The sequence below is a fragment of the Notolabrus celidotus genome, chromosome 8 (assembly GCF_009762535.1).
Source record: "Notolabrus celidotus isolate fNotCel1 chromosome 8, fNotCel1.pri, whole genome shotgun sequence".
NCBI lineage: Eukaryota > Metazoa > Chordata > Actinopteri > Labriformes > Labridae > Notolabrus > Notolabrus celidotus.
This window is the reverse complement of record NC_048279.1, coordinates 34,903,395-34,925,837: the sequence shown is the minus strand read 5'-3', so window position 1 is coordinate 34,925,837 and position 22,443 is coordinate 34,903,395. Positions and strand designations below refer to the sequence as shown.

The window sequence follows — 22,443 nt, the reverse complement described above, 5'->3', positions numbered from 1 at the left end:
GCGATAAAAGAGGCGTCGGAGTCTTAAAGAGGATATAGTGTGACACGTCCACCTTTGTCTGTTATTGAGTCACTCCTTCAGGGTGAGACGGTTTGAGGTCCACATTTATCTGACCTCCTGCAAACCAGCTAAACTTAACGGATAGAGATCTCCCACCTCCCACCCCTCATCCTCAGCAGAGCATGAATGATTGCTGTGATGGTATCAGGCGATATCAAAGACATGACTGACATGAAAACACATCATGTGAGAGTGATCAGGGGAGCCGGGAACACTCCCTAGACCCTAGACTTTATTGTTCTTTTTATTATTACTTTAGTGCATGGAAAATGATTTCAACTTTCCAGTTCGCTCACCCGAGTCTCAGCTCCAGTAGTCCTTCATTTGCTGCAATATTTTCTTAATGTCCCGCTCTGTATCTGATCGGAAGGCTTTAAATTCTGCTGTGAAGTCCTTATCTCAACAAAAATGGAGTCTTTCAGCTCCACAATCAGTTGCTTAATCTCACCAGCCTCTTCCATTGTCTGCGGCGGCAGAGTTGCAGATTTGTTTTCTGCGTTTCATCTTGTTTTAGAACTCGTAGTCATCCCCTGAAATATTCCTTTTTACATGCTTTCTTTGTTTTTGTCAAACTCAACTTATTCTCCACATAGTTAAGGGTTTTTTAGAGCAGGGGTTCCCAAACTTTTCAGGCCGGGACCCCCAAAAATACAGGTGCCAAAGACTCACCACGACCCCCACTGTCTCTGGTTATAATTAAAATGTTGCTTCAGCTGGTCTGATAAAAGTTAGCCTAGCTTCATGCACATGTTGCTGTTTCCTGAAGCTGCTGCTACTGAGGCTTTTGTCATTATATTTACAACAATGGGTAAAATATGCAATTTTAGATTACTTCAAAAAAAAAAATCTGGAAGACTTCTCACAACCCCCCTTTAGTGTCTGGGGTCCCGACCCTCACTTTGGGAACTCCTGTTTCAGAGGACTGAGTTACTCACACTACCACTGGAGCCTTAGACTTGTGCACTTCCCCTCACTAGTAGAGGATTACTTTGGTAGGATTGTCAGGAAGTTGTGCTAAAAATGGAAGATCAAACGACAAAGAGCGTCCCTTTTTTTATATGTTTGTCTATTCATTTCTTTCCCTATCTGAGGGGTGAATTAACGCAGGATTGCAAAGCGCTAAACCTGCAGGAATAAGACCAAAACAAAAAAATGTAGGACCCTCTGACAGTATGAGAGAGGCCAGGGTTCAAGATCAGCCAAGGCCTTCTCCTGCATGGCTTCCCCTCTTTCTTCTCTTTCTAATAAAAGCACAATAAATCTGTGCTACACTTCTAAATGTCTAGTTCATAAAATACATGCAAATGAATACATAAAGCCTCAAGCCTCCAAGCAAACAGTGTCTCCTGTGATACTTGCACGAATACAAGTTGTGTACTTTGCATTGGTTGGTGGAAAATGGGCCTCATTGTAAAAAAAAAAGAGTAGACTGCACCATGCAGTGAATTACTTAGTGCTATCAGAGAGTTGGTGGTAACTGGAAGTCGTTTTTAGAGGATTTCTTTGGTAGAATTTTCAGGAAGTTGTGCTAAAAATGGAAGCCTAAATGAAAAATTGCGTCCCTTTTTTCAGATGTTTGTGTATTTCTTTCTTTCCTGATCTGAGGGGTGAATTAACGAAGGATTGCAAATTGCTTAACCTTAAACCAAAACAAAAAAAACTAGGGCCCTCTGGCTGTTAGCAGGAGAGAGGCCGGGGTTCAAGATCAGCCAAGGCCTTCTCCTGCATGCCCCCCCCCCCTCTCTGTTCTCTTTCTAATAAAGGCACAATAAATCTGTGCTACACTTCTAAATGTCTAGTTCATAAAATACATGTAAATGAATACATAAAGCCTCAAGCCTCCAAGCAAACAGTGTCTCCTGTGATATTTGCACGAATACAAGTTGTGTACTTTGCATTGGTTGGTGGAAAATGGGCCTCATTGCAAAAAGAAGAGTAGACTGCACCCTGCAGAGAATTACTTAGTGATATCAGAGATTTGGTGGTAACTGGAAGACGTTTTTAGAGGATTTTTTTTGTAGAATTTTCAGGAAGTTGTGCTAAAAATGGAAGCCTAAATGAAAAATTGCGTCCCTTTTTTCAGATGTTTGTGTATTTATTTATTTCCTGATCTGAGGGGTGACTTAACGAAGGATTGCAAATTGCTTAAACTGCAGGAATAAGACCAAAACAAAAAACAGTAGGGCCCTCTGACAGTTAGCACGAGAGAGGCCGGGGTTCAAGATCAGCCAAGGCCTCTCCCCCTTTCCCCTCCCTTATTCATTCCCTTTCTAATAAAGGCACAATAAATCTGTGCTACATTTTTAAATGAAAGTCTAGTTCACAAATGAATACACAAAGCCTCGAGCCTCCAAGCAAACAGTGTCTCCTGTGATATTTGCATGAATACAAGTTGTGTACTTCGCATTGGTTGGTGGAAAATGGGCCTCATTGTAACAAAACTGGAAGTGGTTTTTAAGGGGTGTCAAACTCAGTGATAACAGCAGAAGTGATTGCGTGCAGGCAAAGCTGGCAAGCTTGTGGACACGTCAAAGGAATTCATTTAGCTTTGAGTGTTCCTGGTGCAACCATTGGCATGGAAATTGAAATCAGCCTCGACACTTAATGGACAACTTTTAATGAAATATTCTTGTGAGCACAATATCTTCTGTCTCAGCCCGCGACAGATGAGTCCAATCAGCAGCTGCCGCTCACTCACTCTTCCTCCCTTCCTAATAAAAACCTGAGTCACTCATAAATCAACCAAATCACATCTCCGGCGGTTGCCAACAAACCAGATCTAAGCATGTCATTTGTGTTCTGGTGAGGCAGCCACAGGCAGCTTTTATGGATAAGATTGTTTGGAGACAGGAGACAGACAGTAAAATCTTTTAACTTTTTTATGATTAGTACTCCGAACAAGTCTGAGGAGACAAGTCCCCTCTGTTAGCGAGCTCATTAAAGCTCAGGAAGGCGGAGTGCATCTGTGGACTGAAGCAGCAGCCGCAGCAGCAGCAGCAGCGTCATATCCAGCAGAGTGTGTGGGCCGCCAGCCAGTCTGCTGCTGCCGCCGCTGCTGAACCACACTTCATTAAGATAAAACAAAATGAGATCCAACAAAAACAACCATCCAACTCTCCCCTCAAACTAAACACCTCCAGGTTTCAACGAGTAAATTATTAGTGTCTCCAACGCCCCGGCGCAGTTCTCACTTTATTGATTTCTCTCACATCAAGGAGTTTCGCACCAGCAGCCAGAGTCAGGGTAATCCAAGCTGCTTCATTTATTCATCTTTTTTTTTTTTTAACCTTTCTACTGCGGGAGGCTGCAGGAGCTTTTTTTTTCATCAATGACTGAAGTCTCATTCATACTTTTCTGTGTGCTTTTCTTCCCCCAGTATGTCCACGTACTCCACTTTTAATCATTTATTAAAACCTCGCTCAGGGCGATCTCCACGGTGGATGGCGAGTAGAGCAAAGGAGGTTTCTACATATATAATCAGGTCTGAGTCACATGTACGCAGCTCTGATCCCGCTATTATCTCAGGGCGTATTAAAGCAACGTGGGCTGGTTTGCAATTTAACAAAAGAGACCGCTTAATGGCACTAATGGATTTTCTACAGAATTGCTGCATCAATGGTCTCTTTCAATTTTTTCAATTTACTTCTCTCGCCTGTTTGCAGCTCTTCTTTGTTTTACCGTATCATGCAGATCTGTGCATCCTCTGTGTGTTTCAATCATAGACTGCATGAAACATGGATGAAGCCTGAGATACGTCATGCATTGGTTTCTGGAGACGCATCATTAGCGCTGAAAACAGCCTCTCTCAACATGTTAACTCTGCTTTAAAACGTCACACTCTAACAAAGCATCTTCTAGTGATTCCTTCGCTTTTGCAGCCAGCCTCAAGTGGACACTAGAGATAGACCGATGTTTTTTTCAAGGCCAATACCGATACCGATTATTAGTAGTCAAGGAGGCCGATAACTGACATTTGGAACCGATATTTATGCAGAAAAGCACGTCTGTGTTGCGGCCGTAGATAGTCCATTTCTCCCTGCAGTTTCTCATTGACTGATTGGCTGTTACTTGTGCCGTGGCTCTGTGTGTAACCAATCAGATGTTGCTGTGGGTGGGACAATACTGGAGACAGAGTAGTGACATCAGACAGAGAGGCGCGGCTGCATCAGAGCCAAAACAACCCAGTTTTAAATTGATCTCTTATCGGCTGTCAGATAAAAAAGAAAGGCTGATGTTGATATGCGTCAAAATGCCGAATATTGGCACTGATAATCGGCCTGGTCGATAATCGGTCTATCCCTAGTGGACACTCCAGGAACTTCAGTTTGTTTTTTTAGCTTCTGGAACCTCCTGGCTTTTCCATAGTCTAGGCTTCAATCTAAAGGGGACCGAGCATTTTCAATCAGGGCCCCTAGACTTTGGAACGATCATCCCAAACTTCTCCATGAACTTCAACTGGTCCAGAATTCAGCTGCCCGGATCATAACCAGAACCCCTTCCATCAAACACATCACCCCGTCCTACAACAACTTCACCGGCTGCCTCAAATACCACATACACTTTAAGATCCTTCTGCTCAGATTCAAAGCTCTCCTTAACCTATCACCTCGATACCTCTCTGATCACCTTCAAACATACACACCTACCCGCACTCTCAGATCCTCTCCCCTCCATGCTCCTCACTGTACCCCATGCTCGTCTTACCACCGTGGGATCTCGAGCTTCCAGCCGTGCAGCCCCTAATCTCTGGAACTCCAAGTTCCAAGCACTGCCACGTTTAAGGTCTCCTTCAACACATAGATGCTCATTTTGTAAATGATGTCCCTACTTGGAGTAAATCAGACAGTTTAGCCATGTAGATTTGGGGTTAGGTTGACACCACCACATTGTTTAACCACCCTCGAGCTCAAATACTGAAACTTTGGCACCAAAAATGACAAGATGGTGAATTATTGTGGTGGAGGTTACACTAATCTCTAACACAGAGTCACACTTCATCATCAAATGCATCATCAAAATCCAACAAATGTATTCTGGTGGTATAACTGCAAGAAGTATTTTTACGTGTTCTGAGTTTCAGATGTCAAAGTTGCTCAAAAAGCTCCTTTATTTGCTAAACATGCAAAAACTTAACTCAAGGCAGCTGCAAGAATCCTTCTGTTCAATCCATTTGTGATATTTTATTTATGTTTGCATGATTATTCACTTTCTGTCCCTCTAGCTGGACCTTGAGGACCGAGTCCGCTTAGTTGTGTGTGGAAACAAATACTCTCCTTTGCTGCAAACCTTCACTCCATTCCTCGCTCTGTCCTCAGGTTCTGTATCGTCCATATTGAAGGGAAGGTCGTTGGGGTTTTTCATGCTGTAGTATCTTTGCCTTGAAATCTTTTATAAAAGATCCTTCGTCTAAGCTTCAGTTGTAAACCTCACAATAGGTCAAGATTGATGTATTAATGTCTTAACGAACGTTTGCTTCCCTGGAAAGAAGGTCGAACTCTTTCCTTTCTTAACCGAACAAAAGTCTTGGCTCTGGTTTGAACTCCTTCCACCAGCTGCCAACACCACAAGCTTTAGATCCTTTTGTTCTACACACTTTTTGATATGATTAGTGTAAACATTTCTCACAATCCTGCAGGTTTCCCTCCACATTCACACAGTGGAGTCTCCGAGCAGAAAGCACCAGGGGCAGACCGTCGTGTTCATGCAGGTAATTATGCTAATTTGACTCAGAGATTTATTGAGGCAGTGACTTATTGCAGTTACACCCAGCACATTGTGTCTTTCATATAAAGGGAAATGTGGTTTATGTACAGCTCCCCAGTAGCTCCGACTCCCTGCTGCCAACTTCCTGTCAATACGTATCTGTCTGTGTTTTTTGTCTGTTCCTCAAAGCAGACTGAGCTCATCCTGCGCTGCGTGATGCGACTTCTCAGAAAGAAGGGAGTGGGCGAAGGACGTTTTTCTTTGTCAACCTGAAGGAGTCTGTTTCCCACGTGTTTGTGTGTAAACACACAGGGGGGTAAAGTTAGGATGATTCTAAAGGCTGATTTATACTTCTGCAGAGGCTGACGCGGACATGAGCCCCACATAGTTGTGCGTCAGTGTGTCCGTGACGCGCAGCAATTCTCCGCCGTAACACCTGAGGGCAGTGCGGTCCCTCTGATAGCCGATCACCTGCTCCCAGCCCCCGCTACGATCTCTGTTTACTTTTCCACAGAGTTTCAGAGCGTGTTATGCTAATCTACAGCTGATACATGTTGCTGTTTATCATACAGACATGATTACATGAAGAATAGAGAGGAGGAGATGAAATACACGGCCGATGTGCGGCCGATATCCGGGATCCCGGAAGTGCTGTAAATGCGGGAAAGACAAAGCCGCCGAGTGGACCAATCACAGGGCTTGCGGTCCGCGTCGGCTCTACGGAGAGTTACATTTTGGAGGAGGTGTGAAGTATCTGATTCAACCACATAAGATTAAGTATATGTTGCTAGTCTGTGTTGTTTAAAATAAGTCCAGGGGCCCACAAGAATGAGTTACAATAGTAGGCTCCAGAAGTCTCTAGGAAGGGCCTAAAAAAGATCACCTTTGACATAGGCAAATATATGGTTGACAATGACAGCTGACGTCTTTGTCAATACTTAGAACAAGGCGTTCGTAAATGGAGTCAAATAGCAGCTAACTTGAAACTTGCGTTGAAGAGTCCATATATGTGTATGTTTGAAGGACACCCTCATTCTAATTTCAGTGCACCTTCATAGTATTTAAGCCAGAACGTGGAGACAGAAGAGAGGCGACTTCATCTGGCCCGGTCGTCCTCCAAGCAGTCGCGATGCTTGTTACTGATGCCGATGCTGTTTGATTGTAATAAATCGAATTACTATTCAAGCTGGCCAGTGTCACGAGGTTCATTCTACATCTGCACATCACGGGCTGTTAAGACACGACAGGTGCACGTCAGCTACGTGTGTAGGCCTCGGCGTAGGTACGGGAGCTACGCGGACCCCCGGCGTAGGGTACGCCGTTGATTCAACGCAGAAGTATAAATCAGCCTTAAGGGCCCATGACTGACAGGGGGCCCCGTATCGGCATGAAATGGTGCAGCCCAGCCTGAGTCGTGCTGATCAGCTGTGCCGCCAGTCAGACAGAAGTTGCACAGACTGCACTAAAGACAGCTAAAATGTCTGGAAAGACAAAGTCTGGGTCCCAGAAAAGGAGGGAAAGAAAGGAGAGAGAGGAGAGAGAGAAGAAAGGGGCGACAGTATGTCACTCAGTTTTTCTCCAGGAAACGTTGGTATAGTCTTTGAGTGGATAAAATCAACCTGTTTGCTAGTGTGGTGTCCACAATGAGATGAACCATGTTGTAGCTAATTATACTAAATGGGTAAATGGGTTTCCCCGCCCTCCCTACCAGACTCAGCAGCTGATATGTCAGCAGGTGCACTGTCTCCCCACAGCTCCCCACAACCCAATGAACAAGAAGGTGAGCAATGTAGCATGTCAATTAGCATTACTGAAGGGGGTCTGTGGGAATCTCTTTTTTCTCTCTCTATCTCTACTATTACAAAAGCATATAAAAACAAAGCTAATGCTAAGCTACATAAGCTACAGCCTATAGTCTGTTTTGGATGCTGGGCAGGTTGAAGCATTGAGTGATTGAGTCTGTTTTAATGTCACAGAGATGACTCAAATAATACCTTCAAATCAGATATTTTGATGCTGACTGAATTTTGGGTAGCTTTAACCTCTTAATAATTGTAATTAATCAACTTGATTGGATAAACTTGAACACAATTAAGTATCAAATCTAGCGTTGCTGATACAGAACAGCATTATAGATCCATTATTCTGCATGATTTAGTGCTGCTCTTTTCTGTTGTGCATTCATTTTTAAAGACTGTTGTAACTTTGATTATGATGTTGTTATAAATGGTATATTACAAGACATATATGGGGGGCCCAATGTGATATTTTTGCATGGGGCCCAAAATCCCTGGTGGCGCCCCTGCACACACATACTCCCACAGTCACAGGCAGGTGAGAGACAATCATTCAGTGTGAAGACATGTGGTTATTTAGATTTACACACTGTCACCTTTAAAAAAAAGACTCTTCTTTACGTTTCTACTTACTACTTACTTTTGTTACATAAATCCTTCTCTTCAAGTCACACTTCAAAACGCCGCTCACTCTGTTGTAAATATTCTACGCTTGCTGTCTGAAACGTATAATTTGTCCTCAATCTTAGTCATCAGGAGAGCATTCCTGAGCCCAGCCTTACCTTCAAACAATCCAAATAACATTTGAACAAGTATTTCCGACAATCATTTCTCCTACTTGACTAAACTGTCCTCGCTCTCAAAGTGTAAAACTCAATAAATCCACTTGAAGGAGCGCCGGGGAAGACATCTTCATGAGGATGAGTACTTGTGAAAACAGCTGGTGAGACGATGAAGCACAAAGCGTTGAGTCAGGCTCAAGTTGCAGATGACACCCAGCTCTACCTCACCACTAACCCCTCGTCCACTCTCCCACCCAACTCCCTCACTGATTGCATCTCTGAAATAAAAACCTGGTTCACCTTAAATTTCCTTACATTAAACAGCAATAAAACCGAGGTTCTCCTCATTGGCACCAAATCCACTCTATCCAAATCCAACAGTTTCTCCCTCACCATTGATAACTCCTCCGTCTCACCCTCCCCCCAGGTTAAGAGTCTGGGTGTCATCCTTGACAGCACATTATCCTTTCAATCACACATCAATAACATCACCCGGACTGCCTACTTCCATCTTCGTAACATCAATCTTCTTCGCCCCTCCCTCACCCCTCACACTGCCGCCATCCTCGTCCACAGCCTTGTCACTTCCCGTCTGGACTACTGCAACTCTCTCCTCTTCGGCCTCCCTCACAAATCCCTCCATAAACTCCAAGTGGTCTAGAATTCAGCTGCCTGTATCATTGCCCGAACCCCCTCCATCCACCACATCACTCCTGTCCTCCAACAGCTACACTGGCTCCCTGTTCAGTTCCGTATTCAGTTCAAAGTCCTTCTGTTGACATTCAAGACCATTCACAACCTCGCCCCCCCCATATCTGTCCGACCTCCTCCATGTTCCCACTCCCTCCCGCTCCCTCAGATCCTCTTCCTCCATACACCTGTCTGTCCCCTCCGCCCGTCTCACCACTATGGGGAGCCGAGCATTCAGCCGCTCTGCTCCCCGTCTCTGGAACTCATTGCCACCTCAACTCAGAAACACAGATTCTTTCCCCCATTTCAAATCACAACACAAAACATATCTGTTCAAAACCGCCTACTCCGTCTGACTCCAATTGCACTGTCACTTTTTAATGTTTCTATTTTCTTACCACTTTGTTAGTTTATATTGTTTTCATTTTTGACTCTGATTTTGTTTCCTTTAATGTAAATTCGTGTATATATATATTTGTATCTGTGCGGTGTCCTTGAGTGCCGAGAAAGGCGCCTTCAAATTATTATTATTAATACCAGTCTGAGCCTGTCAGCGGCCAAAATGAGACCTTGTAGAGCAGGGGCGTCAAACTCATTTCAGTTCAGGGGCCACATACAGCAGAAGTTGGTCTGAAGTGGGCCGGACCAGTAAAATCATAACATAATAACCTATAAATAACAACAACTCTAAATGTTTCCCTTTGTTTTAGTGCAAAAAAGTACATTCTGAAAAAGTTCATATTTAATGAACTATCTTTCTACAAAAACAACTGTTTTATTTCTCATACTGGGGCCAAATATAATAATAATACTTTTTATTACTACGGAGCTACTGAGAAGGTCCTGCCCCCCCAGGTTCGGAGCTTGGTTCTGTGAGGTTGAGACATGTGAGGAACGCAAGTTACGGGAAGGAGTGTGATGGTGGAGGAGGTCAGTGAGGTAGGAAGGGGGCCTGGTGGTGGAGGAGGTCAGTGAGGTAGGAAGGGGCCTGGTGGTGGAGGTGGTCAGTGAGGTAGGAAGGGGGCCTGGTGGTGGAGGAGGTCAGTGAGGTAGGAAGGGGCCTGGTGGTGGAGGAGGTCAGTGAGGTAGGAAGGGGCCTGGTGGTTGAGGAGATCAGTGAGGTAGGAAGGGGGCCTGGTGGTGGAGGAGGTCAGTGAGGTAGGAAGGGGGCCTGGTGGTGGAGGAGATCAGTGAGGTAGGAAGGGGGCCTGGTGGTGGAGGAGATCAGTGAGGTAGGAAGGGGGCCTGGTGGTGGAGGAGGTCATTGAGGTAGGAAGGGGCCTGGTGATGGAGGAGGTCAGTGAGGTAGGAAGGGGCCTGGTGGTGGAGGAGGTCAGTGAGGTAGGAAGGGGCCTGGTGGTTGAGGAGGTCAGTGAGGTAGGAAGGGGGCCTGGTGGTGGAGGAGATCAGTGAGGTAGGAAGGGGGCCTGGTGCTGGAGGAGGTCAGTGAGGTAGGAAGGGGGCCTGGTGGTGGAGGAGATCAGTGAGGTAGGAAGGGGGCCTGGTGGTGGAGGAGGTCAGTGAGGTAGGAAGGGGCCTGGTGGTGGAGGAGGTCAGTGAGGTAGGAAGGGGCCTGGTGGTGGAGGAGGTCAGTGAGGTCGGAAGGGGTCTGGTGGTGGAGGAGGTCAATTGCTTGCTGGACAGTGTTGTATGCAGGGCTGTTGTGCTAGTGTTCATAGTTAGTGGATCATCTTATAGTGCTTTAAAAAGTCTTTAGGAATCTCAACCGGATTATGCAAACAGCAAGTCATCTAATTTCTCACTTTGAGGAAAAAAAATCCCGGAAAAAAAGCGCTGTTCAGGTTCGCTCCATCAGCACTATGATTGTATGCGACCCCCGGAGGACAAATTTGAAATAGTAGTTACTTTTATTGAAAAATTGCAGATAATGTCTTCTCTGTCATTTTTTCACTTTGCTAAGTTGTTCAGTGGGCCGGATTGGAACCTCTGGCAGGCCGGTTTTGGCCCGCGGGCCGCATGTTTGACACCCCTGTTGTAGAGGATGAACTTTGATCAAGCACATGAGCCCTGAAGGGTCATGTTGCAGCCTGTTAGGAAGCTACTAGTTTTAAAAATCTACTGGTGCATTTTCTAAACTTTTTGCACCCTTACACCCCAAACTTTATCAGACAAACTAACATCAGGTAATCTCCAAAGTAAGAGTATTTTCCCCACACCTGCATCTGTCTGTACTCATGCAGTCCACTCACAGTGACATCTTCCTGTGGCTGTGATATCAGCGTGATAATGTGTGCTGGTTCAGTCACATATGTTGCTCCATGACACTTAACTTCCACCCACAGAGAAGCGTAAACTGTTAAACACTTCACTCTGATTCAACAACACATTTTCGCCGTCGTGCTGGATTTACCCGCCGTCCATCCGACACCCACACTGAGGAGACCGTAACATGCTGAGTGTTTAAAAAAAAAACACACCTCCTGATCCGGAGCTCCAGTGTGAGAGATTTTACAACCACGCTCCCTCATAGCATCGTTGGAGATGCTCACTGATGACGCAGAACATCAATAATTTAGATATGTTTTAATTATTCTGCAAAAAATCAAAGAAACTAAACTCGTGAATTATCAAGGAAGGCAGTGAGTCATTCTCCGTACGTCATGCTGCAAAAGAGGGGGAAACATTATGAGCAGCTATATTTAAAAAACAGGTCCTCAGTGTGGTTGTTCAATTATGCACATCTGCAGGAATTCGATTTTCATCATGCAGCTGAAAGAAATATCAGCAGAATACCAATCAAACCGAGACATAGCCTACAGTTTCCTGCTAATGCTTCCATTAATCCATGAAGAGGACATTCATTCACCATGAGTCATCTCCACCACAAACTCCTGTCTTTACAACCTTAAAGCTCCTGTGAGGAAGTTTTGCATTGTGTCAGTTCTGGCGCCCCCATGTGGACAAACTTCTTACCTCTCTGCTGATATACTGTAGACAAAAAAACACTCCTGCAGCTTCCTTTGAACAGTCAGATCTATCACTCATTAAGACATTTTGATGTGAAAAATGTGAGGAAGGCTGGTTTCTGAAGTGCACTGTCATCACTTGGTCCCTGAGGCCGACATTTCAGGTGTTACAGATAACTTTCTGCGAGTTGTCAATCTTAATGCCGACGGGTTTGTTGCCTTCATACCTCTCTAAGAGGCATAAATATTAAAGCACAAGTGAGGGGTTTTTAACTGTTTGTGAAACAGCTTTTTATTCACACTGATGTCTCTATGGGAGCTACAGAAGCAAACGAGACCAACTTCTATTGTAGTTTGTAATGTATTATTATTATTATTATTATTATTATTATTATTATTATTATTATTATTACTGTAAGTTCAATGGGCAAATGTAACACAAAACTGGAATAAATCTCGGTCAAATTGAAGAAAATAAAAGCTACTCCTGGTGAAACTCATTAGTTGTAGGTTTATAAAAAATAGTATTATTCAAATCTTAACTTTTTTGTAGTTGGCTTTTTTCCATGATTACAGTATTTGAGACTTTACAGATGGTAGCAAAGATTTCTAGTTACCATTACTTTCATATTGTTCGAGCTCAAAAGATAAAAAAAAATATTATTTGTGTCTATTTTATTAATGTATGAAATTCTTTGGGGCACAAACCTCTCTTTTAAAGCTAGAGTTGGCAGTCAAGGAAAACTAGCATGAATGTGAATGTAGCATTTCCTCAGGACTCCATCTAACCCCTCCCCCCTCCGCTCGGAGCTCCTCCAAAACGACGCCCCCGCTCTCATGCAATGTCATTAATTATTTTGCTTGTCAGAGCCCCCGTGGTGAGAGCTTCTTAGACTCTGATCCGGACTACAGTCCTGAGCAAAGCACCTCATCGGGTCAGAGGGGACAGGCCTGAGGTCGAGTGAGAAGGGCAGGAAACAGAGGCAGGAGACGGGGAGTGCACGCCGGGGAAATGTACGCTCTGCAGGAGGTGGGCAGAACAGCAGGACGGGATTTGATTGGTTTAACATTTTGGACCCCAAAAACAGTGATTGGTTGGTGTTTTCCCAGGTTTACTCCGGCTGTAGATTGCAGCTTTTTTTACCTCTTTTTTAAGAACACATTATGTATTGATTACCATCGGGACATAAAGATCATTTTAACCAGGATAACAAAAAGTGGATCTAAATCTGATTACCAAACCCAGCTTTAAGGACGATACTATTGTTGCTCTATAAATGAAATAAAAGTTTGGTCATTTACATGCACAGTAACTTTTTAATCATTACCTCTGAGCATATGATAGTAAGAGTTAAAACAGCCTCCAAGTTTTCAGGGAGAGTTGCTGCTTTAAGTTGCTTTTGCAGAAATGATCAAAGATATTGATGGTGAATAAATAAGAATGCACTTTTTTTAAAAATGTACCTGAGGTGTTGTGAGTTTCTCAGAGGGTTTAAAAGAACAACAGCCCAAGATCGTTCCCTCGTGGAGCACGTTTGAAGGCTGCAGCCATGAATCAGTTCCTCAGACAGCAGAGCGGGTGTGCTGGTTTTACTGGTTATGAATTTTCATTACTCTCTCTTGACACAAATGCTGACTTTGCAGTTCTGAGCTGTGCAGAAACACTGCAGGATGTCTGTGAAGTAAATGAGGTTATTGTAGCGGTGACACTCAAGACTTTGTGTTTAGATTAAGAACAAAGTCTGAGAACGCAGGTTTCAATCAGGCTGATGTGTTAGCTGTTCGGTTTCTTATGTGCATAAACACAGAGAGTAAAGAACTGTGTACTGGGCTGTTCTGAAAGTGTATGGATCAGTGTGTGCTGTGCAGAGAGAACACACTGGATGGATCAGCAGATGTTTTAAACTGAAGAGATCGGCGCAGCGAATAAGTAAAGTCTCATGTTTATTCCATCCCTCTGACTCACCTGACCAATAAAACTTTAAGACCTGTGAACTTGTATCTCTCATTCCTGATTAATCACACAAACATATGCCTGAGGGATTCATCCCACATCAACATTTAGATACCTTGTTATCGCTTTTTTCTCCTCGCTCCATATAACACATGAATAAATATAAATTCCCTGTCAATACATCTACTACAAAAACCTCCGCCACCTTCGCCAAGTATAATTTATTCCCACAAACGCCTGCTTATTTATACAGCTTAGTTTCTCCCATGCTGCAGGATAGAGTCTGAGGTTTCAATCCCACCTTTTCTTCAGTCAGCACATTGAGGAACTCTCTACATTCCCTCCTTTATCAGTCGTTCTAATTCACACCTGTGTATCGTACAGATGTGATGACTCTCACTGTAAAGTCCTGCGATCTGGTGAACTGCTTGCAAATGCTTGTATTCAAAGCTAAAGGTCTCTGATCCGTCACAGCACCGGACCTGATCGGTTTCTATTCTAGTCAATGTGTTAACTTCCACTGGATCCTCTCCATTGCGTTCTGGCTCCGTCTCTGATCCAGCAGGTCGGAGCCCTCTGGATCAGATACACAAGACTTCTATTTTTGCTGAATGCCAGAGCATGACGCATCAATCTCAACAGAGCAGATGGAGCGGGACAGGAAGTCAGGTTTCACCAAAACAAAATGAAAACATCCGGTTAATTTTCAGAATAAAACACTCTGTGTTATCACCAGATCGTATTTCGCTTAAAGGTGACATATCACGCTTTTTTCATCAACATATCTTGGTCTAAGAGGTCCCCAAAACATGTCTTTAAAGTTTATGCTCATAAAAACACTTTGAAATCAGATTCTGGTCTGCCTGAAAACCCCTCTTTGTCAGCCCTGCTCAGAACAGGCTGTTTTCTGTGTCTGTGCCTTTAAATGAGAATGAGCTCTCTGACCACGCCCCCTCAGGAAGTGGGTGTGCCTCGGCTGTCCAGCACATTGATCTAATGTTTACATGTTGGCTGAATATACACGGCTGCTCACAGACCCGCGTTACTTCAACCCTCTGAATCTGATCCAGAATCTGATCCTGACGGAGAGGCGCCTGCAGCAGGACCTTTCTGAACCATTGGTCACAGATTTAGTGTTTCTTGTTGTTTTATTTGTCAGCATGTCGACGTGTGTCTTGGTACACGGCTACGGACATGTAGCTATGTGGCTATGCTTACTAGCGCTAGCACTTTTCCATGATAAATAAAAATCATCCACTAGATCTTCAAATCTGCAGACGTGGGGAGTCAAACCGACCTTTGTGTTTATTAAGACAGCCTACAACTAGCATGCCTCCCTCCTAAGCTCCTTGTTAGCACACATGTGTGCAGGTAATGAAAAACGGAGGAGGGGTTGAGTTGTATTTTATACAGTCTATGGGCTGAACAAGCTCCGAGCTCTGACTTCCTGTTACAGACCGGATGGCGTTGTGACGTATGAAAAACACTGAAGTCTGAAACGGCTCGTTTCACACACATTTACAGAAAGGTGGAGAAATCAGAACAGGGGCAGAATGGATTCTTTTCATTTTCGGGGGGTTTGTAGACAGGGACACATATTTCAGGTAGAGAACCATTAAAAAGTCCATTTTGCATGATATGTCACCTTTAACTACAACAACAAACCAAAGTCATGATGAGCGGAGCCGGGCCTGGAGTCAACAGGTCAGAGGTTTTCAGAGGACCAGAAAGACAACATGGATGAGGAGAGGAGGAGGAGGAGAATCCTTGATTCAGTGATTCGCCTTGGAAAATCTCTGTCACATGACTCCAGCTGTCCAGAGACAGACTGGACATGGATTTGGTGGCAGTCCCGGGTTAGTTTCCCTTTGCTGGTTGAAATTTCTCATCAGATCAGTTCAACTTCTACAAACTTGGAGGTGGGCATATGTAAATGCAAACATCTGAATTTTTCACCACAAGTTTTCCCACTATTGTTCCTGGGAGCATGCTTGGAAAAATGTTCTCATGACTTTGAGGTGAGATGAAACTAACCATAGGCGAGAAGGTGGGCGTGCTGATGTTTACATCATGCAACCCAGAAAATCAACACATAACAGGATGAATAAAGACATCCAAGGTTGTGGATGTCTTTATCATCTCAAGACAAGAGAACAGTCTGCACATCCGTCTGTTTACACTTGGCGTTGATGTGAATGCAAATCTGTCATCAAAGCGAAGGTGTCTGTTGCTTCCTCTGCCATCACATTGTAAACACACTGAGGCTTCAGCAGCTTCCTGCCTCCTGGGACTCATCTTGTGCCCCTAACCCACAAACAGGGACGAAGTGAACTGCACCCCGCTCTTAGACCTCTTGTCGAGTTCAAAAGAAGTCTGCAGGCTGCACTTCTTTCTCCTACTGTGTCCTCTTTGCTCCTGAATGACCTCCCTGCTGACACCAGACAACCAGACTGAAGAAATCAAGGTGAGGGAGCTCGCCACCTCACATTGGGGTGTTGCTCACCCTGTAGAGATTGCAGTCCACTATTACCCACTCTGTGTACATCTATATCTATCACAGATTCTGCATCAGGTACTGTCTGACCCATGGTGGTGTTTCAGAAATGCATGTGTCTGTAATTTGTGCACTCTTTGAATTTTACTGTGAATATAATTTGTAAACATCTCTTTCCTGTCCTTGTCTCCACCTTCAGAGAGGAATCCTTCCTCCTAAAGTTCCTGTGTGTCTTTCAGCCGTTAAAGAGGGTTCCTGCTTTGAGGGTGTGAGGGCAGAGTCTGTTTCATGCCTCACACACTGAAGTAAAGCCCTCTGAGGGGAGTTTGGATCTGTGTTTTCTGCTGGACTTGGGGTTCTGCTTTTGAAACTTTTAAAACCTCCCCCCTCTCCCTGAATAATGAAAGCTAATGCAGCGGACAGTGATCAATGAGCGCGGTTCTTCTGACCAGCTGCCCTTTAATGATTTATTGGCAGTAAGCCGTGAGACAGTCCCACACAGTCGAAAGGGCAGACCAAACTTCGTCCCCTGCAGGATTTAAAAAACCTGCAGAGTTTGGGGAGTGGAAAGCTCGTGGAAAGTCTGAGCGCTTAACTTCAGGTCAAAACTCTCCACATAACTTCTGACATCGATAACGAAACTTTTATTCAGACGATGAAACAAAACAAGGAATGACCGATGGATCGATGTTGTGACTTAATATTTGAGAGGAAGGCATCATCAAACTGAATGAAGAAGAAGAAGAAGTCTGTTTCAACAGTGAGAGAGTTTAGAGAGGACATGTGTGCTTCCTGTCCTTCAGATTGAATTTGATGAAAGGCCTTCATCTTAAATGCGGCACATTAAAAGCACAGGATACTACCATTAATATTCATTTAGAGTCATTACTCATTCAGGTAAAAGTGTGACACACGTGCTGGGGACACGTGCCGCCTCCAGCTACCTCAGAGGGAAATTAAAGGGTTATTGTTGCTCTGATTTCTACGCTAGCAGCAAAGCACATATGATGCTCCTCATGCAGAAACATCCTCATAAGTTCATTCTAAACTTTGTTCTCAAGAAGGTTCTTAAGGGAAGTCTCAGTCAGATTCAGGAGCTTTTTCTGCATGTGTGTGTGATATGAACGACAAACTCAAACACTGAATGAGACCTATTGGTTGGAGAACGCTGTTATGACAAAATGATGCACACAAGAGGATGAGAAATTAAAAGTTTGAGAGAGTTTTTTCAAAAACAGAAGAGCGATTCATTGATATCATCCAATATTTGATGTTTAAGTCGACTTACTTTGTTTTATCAAATGTTAATTTTCAATATACAGGTCCAAAATTATGACACACTACTTTTAAAACAATAAAACAATAGATTTTGATATTACCTTGGAAAGAATCCTAGATTAGGACACTTATGAATGTCTGAGGTATCTTGAAAATTCAATGATTTATTTCAATTTTTGTTTGTTTTAAAAATCAAAAATCAAAATACATATAAATAATAATAATAATAATAATCATCATCATCATCATCATCATCATCATCATCATCATCATCATCATCATCATCATCATCATCATCATCATCATCATCATCATCATAATCATAATAATAATCATAATAATAATAATAATAATTAATTAAAAACTAGATTATATCAATTATATATATATATAAATAAAAAATTAAAAATACATATAAATAATAATAATAATAATAATAATAATAATAATAATAATAATAATAATAATAATAATAATAATAATAATTCATTAAAAACTAGATTGTATAAATTATATATTTATATATATATATAAATAAAAAATAAAAAAGGAAAGTGAAATGAGTTATACAAGACATTTCTTTCTCCAAACGTTTGTTAATAAGGCTTTTATTTTGAAAATATCCTGCAAAATCTTTGTGGAAAGAAGGGAAAATCTATTCAAAATCTTTGTCTTTATATTGACTGCATTAAAGTTTGTTTAGGTTTAGTTTGTGTTTGATAATAAGACATGGATTGTGTTCCACACCATTATTAGAAACAGGCTTTAAAATGTGTAACTAATGTGTTTCCTACCCGTCCGTGAGTCCAGCAGGAAGCGTCCATCCTCATTCCCAGACACGATGCGGTACACCACCGGGTCAGGCCCTCCTCCGTCTCTCGTCAGGGCGGAGACACTCAGCACCTCTGACCCCACCGCTAAGGATTCTGGGAGCTGAGCCGTGTACTCCGAGCTCAGGAAGACGGGCTGGTAGTCGTCCAATGAAACCACGTCCACGGTCACGGTGGCGACTGAGTAGAGGTGGCGAGGCAGGCCGCGGTCGGTGGCTTTCACCTTCAGCTCGAAGGTGGGCGGGGTCTCGGGGTTCAGAGGTCGCTCGAGGCGAAGGATCCCAGAAAACTCCTCCAGGGAGAAGTAACCGCCGTCGCCTGCTAGGAGGGAGTACTTCACCTCTGAGTTTATACCTGCAGGAGGTGAACAGAGGAGGAGAGGCGTTTCTTTCAACCAAGGCAAGGCAAGGCAGCTTTATTTGTATAGTGCATTTCATACACGAGGGCAACTCAATGTGCTTTACATTAAAACATTAAAAGCATTGGAGACATTCAGACAAACATAAAAGAACACAATTAAAATGACAAATATAATAAAACAGAAAAGAAAAGGAAAATTAGAAATATATTAAAAATTACATTAAAATTTTAATTTAAAGTGAGTTAAAATAATCTAAGATAGGAAGGCAGAGGTAAATAAAAAAGTCTTAGTCTTTGATTTAAAAGAGGTGAGAGTTGGAGCAGACCTGCAGCTTTCAGGGAGCTTGTTCCAGATATGTGGTGCATAATGACTAAACGCTGCTTCACCATGTTTCCTTCTGACTCTAGGGACTGAAAGCAGACCAGGACCTGATGACCTCAGAGGTCGAGGTGGTTCATAAAGTAGTAGCAGATCAGCCTAAACCATTCAGTGCTTTATAAACCATCAGCAGGATTTTAAAGTCTATTCTCTGACAGACAGGAAGCCAGTGTAGAGATCTAAGAACTGGAGTGATGTGGTCTACTTTGTTGGTCCTTGTTAGGACTTGAGCAGCAGCATTCTGTATGAGCTGCAGCCGCCTGATGGACTTTTTATGGAGTCCTGTTAGGACCCCGTTACAGTAGTCTAGTCTGCTAAAGATAAATGCATGGATGAGTTTTTCTGCATCCTGCTGAGACATGAGTCCTTTAATCCTTGATATATTCTGAAGGTGATAGTAGGCAGATTTTGTGATCGTCTTAATGTGGCTGCTGAAATTAAGGTCTGAGTCTAAGACTGCACCAAGGTTTCTGGCTTGGTTTGAACATTTCATCTGTGCAGATTGGAGCTGAGCAGTGACCTTTAACCTTTCTTCCTCCAAAAACAATCATTTCAGTTTTTCCTTTCTTTAACTGAAGAAAACCAACCGACATAAACAGATTCATTTGATTTGACGATTATGTGCATTTATTGAAAAAGAAGCACCAATAAAACATCTCATGCGTCATTTAGTTTGTTTGTTCAGAGATGTTTTATGGGTTGGCGTTGCAAACAGCCCTGACAGACGTGCTTCGGCACGAAAACCAGATTCCTTTCTTTGAGAGCAAGAACAAATTAGCCAAGACGTTTCTACTGTTATCAAAACCACATCTGTATTTCCACAAGGTGTGTCTGTGATTAATAGTGAAGACATGATGAGAAAGCACGGAGAGCGAAACACACACAAAAAAAACATCACAAAGCTCTCAACGCTGTAATCAGAAGATTAAAAATGTCACTGAAACTTTTACATGTGCCAAGAGGAAACATTGAAACAGGGAAATCGTCTCTGAAGGGGATTTATCCTCCGTCTGAACACGTCTGAGATTACTGCGGGAGGTTTTATGGCTCATTTTATTTGGATAAAAACACAGAGGAGTGATGTTTTGGCTACTTTATTATCAGGATGCTATTTTTAAATAGCAAAAGCCTGAGGTAATAATCCAGCCTTCAATCATTCTTCACACAAATGTGGATGCACTGGCGTGTGACTGCTCTTCAGATTCCATGACCGACTGTACTTTGGATTTTAGTCTTTCTTAAGGGATCATGGACGTTTTGCTGTGCTGGTGGTCCTTTAGAAAAGTCAATGACACACCAGAATACATCAGAATCCTCCATTAGGGACAAAAGAAAAACCACAACACTCTTAAAAAATATATTATACCCACATTCTCCCTTAAAATAACAGCATAAAATAATTTCTGATGCTTCGCTGGCTTGGAAAATGAGGGAAAGGAGCTTTTCCTTTTCCCACTTGGGGCATCAAAACATGGATGTGGTCTCTGTGATATCGTCCCCTGGTTTCTGAAGAGGTGCTATATTGGAAATATTGAATCAACCTATCGATTAATACAGAAACTTGCAAAGAGGTTATCCCTCCTGTTGTGTTGAGGGTCAAATCGACCCTTTTAAAAGTCTATTTTCGGCAGTATATGCCTTCCATACCAGCTAATTGCTGCATAAAGATCTGGGCAGCATGTGACAGAAGAGGTGTTAATTTATAAACATGACTTCATAAAAAAAATTTATTCAAAATTTAAAATAAAATAAACAAAAATCAATGTCATGTTAAACTATTGTATTTATATTTAGGGCTTTCCAATGTACATTAGAAAAAGTTTTAACATTAATCTTAATGAAAAACGATTGAGTTCTCCTCATTGAACCATGATCTGTGAGGATTAAAGAACACCAATGGAATAAATATTGATTTAAATGGTTAGTAATGGAGTTAAAAATAATTTAAAAAAAAATGTATTGGCATCTAGCAGCATGTTGCCCTTTTGTTATTTTTCTATTTCCATAGATCTGTGTGATCACATTTAAAAGTAGACACAGAAGAGTAGTAGGAAGACCTTGTCTAGTTTTGTGACATTTTTGTTGTTGTTGGTTTTTCTTTTTGTTTTTTCTGTTTTGTTTGTCTGTTTGTTTGTTTGTTGTTGCTATTTTTTATTTATTTTTCTTTTCTTTTTCTTTCTTTTTCTTTCTCTTTGAGCCTCAGGGAGGGGGGTGGGGTTTGATACGTGTATTTGTATTGTTTTTTGTTTTTGTAATGAACTATTGTTTGCATGTAATGTCTGTTTAAAATATGAAAAGCAGAAAATAAAGTTAAAAAAAAACATTTAAAAATGTGTATTGGGATTTTTTGGGGTTCTGACACTTTTGGATCGTTGAATATGCCCCGGGTCAAATTGACCCAGGAACATTATTGCTGATCCAGAAAAACGAACATAACAGGAGGGTTAAGGTGAGGCGGGCCGTAAGCCTCCTCGCAAACATCTACAATTTACCTGCCTGTCAGTCAAAAAATCAGCCACTCTCCTGCATTGTGCCCACACCTTAGCTTTAATACCTTCAATTAAAAAAATTCTGTGCAGTTGTTATGAATCAAGAAATTAGCTATTGAGACCAGAATCATTTTTTAAAACAGTCTTTAAATGTGTTTCTTTTTGCTGTAAAATGGGTGTAAATGAGGTCTCTTTGGCTTCTGGAGCCTCTAGTGGACGCTCTAGGAATTGCAGCACTTCTGCATGTTGTTCACTGTTGCAGCTTGGTAGCTACTCAGTCAGTGTGTTATCAAGAATTTCTTTTGGGCCATAAGTCTATTTAATGCATGCAGAAAAAAAGAGCTTACTTGGGAGTAAACATGAATGCTTTTACTCCGATTCAGACCTGCATGTGAGCCTCTAGTGGCCAAAGAGGGTATTGCAGGAGGGTTGTTTGGAAAAATGAAACACAACAGTTAAAGAAGTGTCTCAAAAAGGTTATCCTGGAAAGTTACGCTCAAACAACTTTTTTTCCTCCATCCCTTCCTCTTTCTACTTTCATAAATAATTGATATATCTGTTATTGATTCGTCTAAATTTAAATAAAAGCTGTAGTTTGTGTTGCCGTGTGTCTTTTGTTCCTGATTAATGACGTCTTCAGGAGATAAAACCCCCGAGATAAAGAACTTCATTAGTCACAGTCGTCGTCTGTGAGAAACGTA

At 42.4% G+C, this 22,443-nt stretch overlaps 1 protein-coding gene across 1 annotated transcript in view; it reads right to left on the bottom strand.

The window, feature by feature from the left end:
• fat2 (FAT atypical cadherin 2) overlaps nt 1–22,443 on the bottom strand; it is a 197,388-nt gene that overhangs the window by 76,803 nt on the left and 98,142 nt on the right. Inside the window, exon 16 of the mRNA XM_034690510.1 lies at nt 18,479–18,868. Coding sequence (XP_034546401.1) covers nt 18,479–18,868 — 390 coding nt within the window. The remainder of the gene's footprint in view (nt 1–18,478; nt 18,869–22,443) is intronic.